We start from the raw sequence: 9,419 nt of genomic DNA on the forward strand, positions 1-9,419 counted from the left end.
GGTTACAGCTATGTGTGCCATGTTTCCGATTATAGGTTACTCGACCTTTGGTTACGGCTATGTGTGCCATGTTTCGAGTCTTGGATTCGATTGGAATATCGTTTGTCGAATTGCGTGACGCCCATCCCGAGAGTCTGGATCCAGGTTTAGACTAAGACCGTATTATTATCGTCGTCCTACCAGGAGGTTGGAGTCTGGGTTGATTGTCTTATCTATCGATACTTTGTATATGTCTTACACTTGTTGAGTCGAGTTAATATGAAATTAGTTGACTTAGTCATCCTACTTCCTTGAATGCATATTTATTTTAATGTATTATGCTATGATCGCTGGGGCTAATGCTCTCATCAGTTCTTATGGTGAGATGCAAGCCATAAGTATGAATGGGATGTTAGGAGCCGAGTCTCGTGCAATGTGTGTTATAAGATTTCCATAGAAATTGCCATGTTTTTCATCTATATGCATTGCGATGATTGTCTACTCGTTATTCTACCTTACATGACTTAAATGTTAATCTTTTATAATTTGGATAGTTGTATATGTCACATCTTAATGGAATTCGTGTTTGTGATTAATTAACCGCATCTATGTTATTTCCATTACTTTACTTACGTAAATATGCCTATGACATCCTCATTTCTATCTATCTTGTTTCTCTTATTCTTTCACCTTACCTAAAAAGTCTGAGCGCGTCATTACTGTTCACTAATGAACAGTACGCGCAAAATGAACAGTTGCACTCCATTTGGGCGGGTTTGGTCCTTATGTTGGCGGGTAGTTGTGTTGGGCTTTGGTCTGTTGCTTCTCATCTCAATCTACTCTTCTCTACGGCCTTTTAACTCCTCAGCCCAACTCTTTCACTTCGTCTCTTTCATCCACGTCTCCTTCCTACCACTCCTTCTCCCTCTTTTCCTCTCCATCACTCATTTCGCCTTCTTATCTCCGCCTAACAAAATCAAGTTCCTTCTTTTCTCATCTCATAAAACCCTAATTTCTCAAATTGATCTTTACAAATTCAAAAATTTCGGATCTCTACGTAGATTTTCTAATCTAGGGTTTTGGTTTACTGTTCTCCATATCTGTAATTTCTATTTCGAGTAGCTTTTGTTCACCAACTTCATCTGACATTGGTGTTTTAAGAAGGGCTGTAGTGGTACAGTCGAGTTCAATCTTATTATTGAGGTTACTATTTTTGTTTGCTGTTGCGCTCGCATTTTGAGAGCTGCTTGTTTACACATGTAGTTTTTCTGTTTCACGTTTTTTATTTATCTTTCGGTGACCGATGGCCTTTGGAGTTGTCATCTTAATGATTTTATATGTTTGATTAGTTCATTTTGTGTTCTAATTGACGATATCTTCAGGAAAGATCAAATCATCATCATCATCATCAAAAAGCACCTTACCAAGGTTTAATTTTGCTTTTAATCTATAGATTGTTTTGTCAAGTTTTGTTTTTTTAATAGGATTTATGATGGTTTGTAGGATTCTTGTTGTTTAGATCTTTTAATTGTGGTTTTAGTTGGCCATATTGATTTTTCTGGGTTTTAATTGGGTGTATGCAGCTATCGTTATGCTGCTGATGCCCAACCTCAGAGGTAATTACTTACTGTTTTTGTCTTTTTGCTCAATTAGTGGTAGTTAGTGTTAAATTAAGACTAGAATTGTAGGAACCCATGTATTTTTCATTTCGAAAACCGTAATTGATATCTTTGCAGGTTATTGAAAGTTCGTGCTCACAAGAAGTCGTGTAGAGCAGCTCGTTTTATTAGCCAGGGATGCGGTAATTAGCAACATCCTTTATTTAAACACTTGATACCATTGCTGATGCTATCGTTTAATGGTTTGCTTAATTAACGGTTTTATTTGAGTATTTGTGTTGTTCAACCGTAGCTGAATTAATTTATGTGTTTATGTTATAACATGAAAATCAACTGCCTCTTTTTTTCACAATGTCTTTTTTTTTTGTGGTATCAGCAATTGTGACAGGATCTCCCGATTGCTCAATTCTTGCTACTGATGTTGAAACCGGAGCAAATGTTGTTCATCTTGAGAATGCTCACTCGTGAGTTCTATATTTTTCACAATATTTTCGCTATTCCTTTAATGGGTGGTCTACTAATAATTTCATAATAATCAAACATGTTGCAGAGCTCCTGTTAACCGAATAATCAACTTGACAGAAGCTACCATTGCCTCGGGTGATGATGCAGGATGTGTAAAGGTACGATTGTACTTTTGTAGTTTTGTATGCAATCTCTTTTATCGTTTAATAAGTGGCAGCTCATTTTGTTTGCTCATTTTAATAAGTGGCTCGCATAAGAGACCGAAAGACGAGAGATATTGGGAGAGTTAGGTGTGTGAAAGATATGGACGACAAGGTTCTGGTTCAGGATAACGAGATAAAGGCTAGATGGAGTTCTTACTTTGATAATTTATTCAATGGACATCAGGAACAAGGTTTTGGGGATGTAGAGATAACACCAAGCATGGTTAATCGGGAATTTGTGCGTAGGATACAAAAGAGTGAAGTTAGAAAGGCGTTAAGGAAGATGGGGTCAAAGAAAGCAGAGGGACCGGATGGTATACCCATAGAAGTTTGGAGGTGCTTCGGGGAGAAAGGGATTGAATGGGTAACCATGCTCTTCAACAAGATTTGGAGGAGCAACAAGATGCCATCGGCTTGGAGGAAAAGCACTCTTGTCCCTTTGTACAAGAACAAAGGTGATGTCCAAGAGTGTTCCAATTATCGGGGAATTAAACTTATGAGTCATACAATGAAGTTATGGGAGCGGGTAATCGAGCAAAGGCTTAGGAGATATGTAGACATCTCGGAAAACCAATTTGGATTTATGCCCGGGAGATCGACTATGGATGCGATTTTTATCATGAGACAGTTGATGGAATACCATCGGGACAAGAAGAAGGATTTGCATATGGTTTTTATTGACTTGGAAAAGGCATATGATAGGGTACCAAGAGAAGTACTTTGGTGGGCTTTGGCGAGAAAGGGTGTGTCGCGAAAATATATTGACCTCATAAAGGACATGTATGAGGGGGCTAGTGCAAGTGTTCGCACTAATGTTGGGAGAACGGAAGAATTTCCTATTACCATCGGGGTGCATCAAGGTTCCGCACTTAGTCCTTTTCTCTTTGCTATAGTTATGGATGAGTTGACAAGGGATATTCAGGACGACATCCCTTGGTGTATGATGTTTGCTGATGATATTGTGTTGATTGATGAGACAAAAGAGGGGTGGAGAGAAAGTTGGAATTGTGGAGGCGGACTTTAGAGACTCGTGGGTTCAGTGAGCGGGAGTAAGACCGAGTATTTGCGGTGTCGATTCACTAAGGTGGCGGGGTTGAGATCGACAGAGGCGGGGAGTATTATTTTCGATGGGAATGTTGTTGAGGGTTCGGATTTCTTCAGATATCTAGGATCTATTATTCAAAAAGATGGGGAGTTAGACGGAGATGTGGCTCACAGAATTAAAGCGGGATGGTTGAAATGGAAGAGTGCTTCGGGGTTTCTATGCGATAAAGATATGCCCCAAAGATTAAAGGGAAAATTTTATCGCACGGCAATTAGGCTCGCCTACTACTTTACGACTCCGAGTGTTGGGCCGTGAAACATTGTCACATTCAAAAGATGAGTGTGGCGGAGATGCGCATGTTGAGGTGGATGTGCGGACATACAAGGAAAGATCGGTTAAGGAATGAGGTGATTAGAGAAAAGGTAAAAGTGGCGCCAATAGAGGACAAGATGATGGAAAACCGACTAAGATGGTTTGGCCATGTGAGAAGGAGACCTATGGGCCCTTGGAGTTAGGAGGCTGGAGACTTGGAGAACGAGAAAAAGGTCCCTAGAGGCGAGAGGAAGAAGAGACAGACATGGTTGAGAGTGATAGAAAGACGATATGAGAGTTCTAGGGCTTGAGGAGAGTATGGTGATGGAGAGGGCACAATGGAGGGAAAGGATACATGTGGATTTTTAGTATTTGATGTTTTTTGACAGATTTAGTGTTTTTATTTATTTATTTAATTTAAAGAAATTAATTTATTTATTTTTCTCTCCTTTATTACACACTTTTTCAACAACCACTTTCTTATAGATTTTACCCGATTCATTCCGGATCCTTAACTCTATTTCGGTTTTTAAAAATCGTTTTAACCTTTTCTCTCGATTTAAATTTTAAGTTTTTATAAAAGAAAGACGGAATTCGATTTTAAAACCCCTAAGTTCACCTTAACTTTCCATTACATTTTCGTTCTCCCTTGTGTGTTTTATCTTTCCTTTTATTCGCATTTTGAGGCGTGCGTTCCCATGACGGTTCGAAAGGATGATTAAGTATCGTGGCCCCAAATCATTTTGGGATTAAGGCTCTGATGTTGTTGTTGTTGTTGTTATCTACTTTGTTAAAAAGTTGTGCTGGTCTTTCTTTAAGGGACTATAGACTAGGTTACTCGCCACTTTCATCTCTTTGATGGAAATATTGTATGTTTTGGCCAAATCTCCTTCGTGAGTCACTCAATACTTTGACCTATGTCCTGTATTTGCCTTGATTTAAACCTTGCATCGGCTATGTCCTGAGAACATTGATCTGGGAAACTCTTAATTGTTAAAGGTAAATGAATTTTGGAAGCCCCTCTGTTAGTCATTCATAAATCTTTTGTACTTGAAGTTATGACTTCTGAGTAAGAATAATAACTGGTTCAGCAAAAGGCTTGACCGTACCTCCTCTCCTGGGCCTCTAAGAGTTGTAAGTTGTTACACAAAAGGATCTGTTGTCTTGGGCTTGAAATTAGGATCAAGAGTGATTTTGGGGTGAAAAAAGTTTAAATTTTATGTGATACAGTGTGAATTGCGATACATGGGATTTTCCGATTATACATATATCTTGCTTGAGGAAAGGCCTTATAACGTACCTGGGGGTGGTGGTGTTGATGGTTGCATAACTTGTGTTGTAATTAGAGCTTTTAATTTGTATAAGAACTTCACTTTTTTTTACTAGATGTAAAAAGAGGGCAATTCTTCTGAGATGAACCAAAAAGGGAATATTTGATTCTGTTGACATCTTAATCTAATTTTTTTCCCTTCAGGTTTATTTTTTGTGGCGACTTCATTTAATTATTTCTAATCGCAATTATTTCTAATCGCGCTTTCATTTAATTTTTTTTGGGGGGTTGTCTTTGATGACACGTAAATTAATGTGGAATTTGTTTTCAAAATTTATTGAAAAAGTTGTGATGTAATTCGATTTCAATGAATTGTGCTTTAATCTGATAGTCGAAAGAAAGCTGCATGTCACCAGATAAAATAATTGCCTGTCTGTCATACAGGAAGCAAGTTCATGGCTTTATGAAATATTTCTCCATCAGTTTCCTTTGGGGTTTCTTCCAGTGGTTCTATACTGGTGGAACCCAATGTGGCTTTTCTCAGTTTCCGACATTCGGCTTGAAAGCATGGCAAAGATCATCAGTGCCTATTTCAATTTTAAAGTTTTCACGTGGTTTGAAACTCAGTAATCTATCTATCTATTTATCGTAATTGGGCACTCTGGGGTACTGAATTTTGCAGGTTTTGCTTTGATTTCAGCATGACTTACGTGGGAGCAGGAATGATATGTCCGCACATAGTTAATTTGTCGTTGCTTCTAGGTGATGTTCTTTCTTGGGGGGTGATGTGGCCACTAATCGGGAACTAAAAGAAAAATGGTTCCCTTCATCGTTACCTGAAAGCAGTATGAAGAGCCTGAATGGTTACAAGGTGTGTTGCTGTGTTGGCACTTCTTTGTTCCTAAATGAGTACCTTTTTTTGGTTACAAGGAAAGACACAAGGACAGTTTAATGATGGTCATAGTAACATATAGTCAGTAGTTGATGAAATTTCGAACTGTGTTCTGATCTTATGAACTATTGCAGGTTTTCATTTCTATTGCACTTCTTCTAGGCAACGGGCACTACAATTTTGACAAGATGCTCCTCTTTACCGCTAAAAGCATGATCAATCGATTGAAGGACAAAGGCCGTGACACATGTAAGTTCGATATCTATGCCTCCCAATCAAACACACAAAATTTAACAGTTCTCTTATACTTTAGAATACAGGACCTATAACTTACTTTGTTATCTACCAGATCCGGAGACCCACCAAGACGCGCCCTCGGCTTGTCTTTCAGGGTATTTTTAAAAACTGAAATCTTCGGTGTTTATCTCATTTGTGGTTGACTATAACTGGAAGGATGAGATTGTGATTTTTGGGTTTGGGATTGATATCAGGAGAGGCAAGCTCTTGACGAAGATCAAGTGGGAGATGATGGCGAAATACTTGATGAGCTGACTACCAGCAGAGGGGAGTTCAAGCACCGAACTGTGAGCTTTAAAAACGCTCAGGTGAATTTAACTGATTTACTCTTTAAGTTTTAGCTGATAAATTGGAGTGATGGTTTTCATAACTCGCGTATACAACTGACATCGTCAAAAATGCCTTTGTAAGTTTCTTTAGAGTTCACGCTCAATGAAATAAAATAAAAGTCGCCTTAAAATCGTCATTTTTAGGTGTTCTCATTAATCTATTGCACTTTATGGGTGTTCTATCAATTGGATTATCAAGCATGATAATCCCGTTTTTCTACCAACTGAACACTAGCAGGTGTTCTATTATCAAGCATGATAAATAGGATTCCAGCCAGCATTCCGACACCCATTCCCATGTCCAATTTTGGACTAAGTCCCCATGTCTGAAATTTCTAACCTTGGAGTACCCGACACTCTGATCCGTACCCATGTCCGACACTCGTACCCGAGTCTGAGCAACATAGTGCGTGAGAAGTGTTGCTACACATGCTTGAGATTGAAGGCCCCTTTCCAGTTTAGCCTTAAGATAGACTCCCTCCATCGCATTTATATATTCAGAATATTCCCCATTTGACTAGAGATCGTTTTTAAGATTTGTGATGAAATATCATTATACCGTTTGACTTTATGAATCTACATCTAGACTTATCAGTTATCACATAAAAGGGGCCAATTGTTTTGGGTTGGAGTAGAAAAGAAATGAGGACAATATAAATGGATGCTTTATTGCTCTTCTCTGTTTACTGAATTTACAGGCATTCCACAGGGAATAGCTGCGGTGATGCAAATATGTGGAGATATGACTCATTGCTAAGTATTACACATATTTTTCATTCTGGGATACCTCACAGGCTGCAGTCTCTTCTTGAGGATTCTTCATCTATTAAGGTTTTCATAGCTCAAGCATCACTATATTTTTGCTGAGTTATTAAATTATTTGTCCTGTGAACCTTCTATTTAATACTTACACTTGAATACTTTGATTGATATGGTAACATATTCAGGTAGGAGTTGGTATTGACAATGATGCTGTTAAACTATTCCATGTTTATAACGTGTCAATTAAAGTAATTGAGTCTTTGGCTCCATTGGAACTATAGTCCGGCTATATAACCAAAAAAAACATCCATATGTGACTGTCGTATTGTCGCCCCCATTTCTCTCTCACATCTTATATTTCCCAAAACTTTGTAGAAAAGCAAATGTAGGGAACCCAACTATATGGATGACATATATAACATTGTCCAGGTAAACGACACTTTCTCAACGAAAATCAAAATTCAAAGATACCGTTAAAACATAGTGCAGCTAATGTTACATAACACATGCAGCCCACAAAATCAAAATCTATCTCCTCCCTGCAACTAACGATAACGTCACTAAATGCGCGAAATTCATAAATTAATCCCACCCCAACTGACAGTCTCTTTAAGGATCCAGAGTGTTTAAAAACTCAACATTAGTCAAGACATATCCCAAAACAATTATACTATCATATTGTTTCAATCAATCAATTCTGAGTTTCTTACTCCAATGAACAAACAACATGACTCGGAAATAAAAGATATTGCCCCTAATGCCTCCCTTTTACCTAAGAACATAGTTCACAAATACTCCCTCGGTCTCATCTTGTTCTTCACATTTTATTCATTTCTGAGAAGTATTTTAATCAAACATAACGAATCAGTTGAGACATAGGTAGAAATCGATAAGGGAGTCCATCAAGTCCTCCTTAACATGCTGCCAAGGTACCAAATCACAATACCATTGTTCATAATGTGCCACATTCAGCTATGCAATGTCAAGCAAGAAATAATGTTCTGTCAAATCGACCGACAAAATTGCATAATCAACAAAAAATACACGAGTTAATTTTAATTTCTCCGTATTCCGTATTTATTATCGCAAAAAGATGATCATTGTCCATATATGTCGTCATATCAATTTGATTTACAAATGACATCAGCCTAAATGATAAAACAACAGTAATTTACCAAATTAAACACAATCCATATAAGTCCCACTTCCACATGATTTAGACTTCTATAACTTGCGTAGCATATAATCCCAGAAGCTATATAGGACACTATTGTGGCACTGTCTAACTCTTGGACTGGTTCCTTTTTTCACTTTAAGGCACTAAAATGTTACTCTGTCTGCCTCAGTTTCAATAGCTGGAGGATCACTCATAGAAAGCAGTGCTGAACTGCTGATATTTTGGCTGTTTGTCTACCTTCTCTTGATGCAACATTCCCTGTCTCGATATCTTACCTCCTTTATTTACTGATCATGGATTCATTTGCACCATTTTCATTCTGTGATCAGTTGATCACCCACATTTTTGTCTGATTTGGTATTACAAAGCGAAGCAGGGTGAGGCGAGAGTAAAATGGTAAATGGTGCTAAATAATTTGCTATGACTGATTGTTTCCTTCCAATTCTTTAATATGTAGAATGAATTTTGCGATGTTGCTCCATTTCTATCCAGCTGGCTGAAGTTCTATGGCAGTTAACTTTCGTATATAAATAGAAGCGGAAAATTCAATAATTTGCATTCATAAACAATTCAAGCAATCTGAAGATCAATAATAGCTTTAGTGACTTGTTGATTGCAGTGATGTATCTCGGATTTGAAGGGAAATATCCGTAAAAATCCCTTAAATTTTAGGACTATAACGTATCTTTAACATGTGATTATTGTCATAAAACAAAAATACAAGAGAAAACGATAAAGAACAAGAATCAACCTCGGGTCCTTTGCGAATGCGGCCTAAGAACAGAAATCAATGTAGATTTCCTCCTAATCGTTGCACCCAAGACCGTCTGAGACTATGCCCCTTGTGCTAGAAATTACTCTCTAATTGACTTGCAATATTGAGAGAGTTGTTGTGAGGTTTTCGATGTGAGATCTAGAATTTCAGAGAAAATTGCCCCGAAACCCTAATTTCTTTGCAAATGAGATGATTAGGGCAAAAGGAGAGAGAGCCTCTCCTTTTGTTTGGTTAAATCAAACCGTGAGCCAAGGGGAGGGAGTGGGCTTTCACTTCCTCCTTATTTTTTAACTC

At 37.9% G+C, this 9,419-nt stretch overlaps 2 protein-coding genes across 5 annotated transcripts; both read left to right on the forward strand.

Annotated features, from left to right (window-relative positions):
* The first annotated feature begins 310 nt into the window (after nt 1–310).
* Nucleotides 311–5,523, forward strand: LOC141590090 (uncharacterized). The gene is made up of 7 exons (XM_074410702.1): nt 311–414; nt 1,563–1,595; nt 1,716–1,780; nt 1,975–2,062; nt 2,149–2,221; nt 4,854–4,961; nt 5,338–5,523. Exons 1-7 carry the CDS (start codon nt 311–313, stop codon nt 5,521–5,523), a joined length of 657 nt encoding a protein of 218 aa, XP_074266803.1.
* LOC141591086 (metal-nicotianamine transporter YSL2-like) lies at nt 938–7,422 on the forward strand. Of its 4 annotated transcripts, none has more exons than XM_074411527.1 (11): nt 938–1,182; nt 1,362–1,407; nt 1,563–1,595; nt 1,716–1,780; nt 1,975–2,062; nt 2,149–2,221; nt 5,576–5,764; nt 5,920–6,034; nt 6,135–6,177; nt 6,277–6,390; nt 7,110–7,334. In XM_074411527.1, the coding sequence occupies exons 7-10, from the start codon at nt 5,741–5,743 to the stop codon at nt 6,335–6,337; spliced, it is 243 nt and encodes an 80-aa protein (XP_074267628.1). In that variant the 5' UTR covers nt 938–1,182; nt 1,362–1,407; nt 1,563–1,595; nt 1,716–1,780; nt 1,975–2,062; nt 2,149–2,221; nt 5,576–5,740; the 3' UTR covers nt 6,338–6,390; nt 7,110–7,334. The 4 variants fall into 4 exon arrangements, with proteins under 4 accessions (XP_074267628.1, XP_074267626.1, XP_074267627.1 ...); XM_074411525.1 differs by lacking the exon at nt 938–1,182 and adding an exon at nt 7,359–7,422 and having other exon boundaries at nt 1,207–1,407; nt 7,110–7,242; XM_074411526.1 differs by lacking the exon at nt 938–1,182 and having other exon boundaries at nt 1,207–1,407; nt 5,338–5,764.
* Nucleotides 7,423–9,419: the final 1,997 nt, after the last annotated feature.

The sequence above is a fragment of the Silene latifolia genome, chromosome 7, assembly GCF_048544455.1.
Source record: "Silene latifolia isolate original U9 population chromosome 7, ASM4854445v1, whole genome shotgun sequence".
Taxonomy (NCBI): domain Eukaryota; kingdom Viridiplantae; phylum Streptophyta; class Magnoliopsida; order Caryophyllales; family Caryophyllaceae; genus Silene; species Silene latifolia.

Excerpts from the sequence above, each read along its gene's own strand:
- LOC141591086 (XM_074411527.1), top strand. The coding sequence starts at position 5,741 with ATGAAGAGCCTGAATGGTTACAAG. Across the intron at positions 5,765-5,919 it reads AGAGCCTGAATGGTTACAAG|GTTTTCATTTCTATTGCACT; the intron begins GTGTGTTGCTGT and ends GAACTATTGCAG. Across the intron at positions 6,035-6,134 it reads GGACAAAGGCCGTGACACAT|ATCCGGAGACCCACCAAGAC; the intron begins GTAAGTTCGATA and ends GTTATCTACCAG.
- LOC141590090 (XM_074410702.1), top strand. The coding sequence starts at position 311 with ATGTATTATGCTATGATCGCTGGGGCTAATGCTCTCATCAGTTCTTAT. Across the intron at positions 1,596-1,715 it reads GCTGATGCCCAACCTCAGAG|GTTATTGAAAGTTCGTGCTC; the intron begins GTAATTACTTAC and ends ATATCTTTGCAG. Across the intron at positions 4,962-5,337 it reads ATGGTTGCATAACTTGTGTT|GAAGCAAGTTCATGGCTTTA; the intron begins GTAATTAGAGCT and ends TCTGTCATACAG.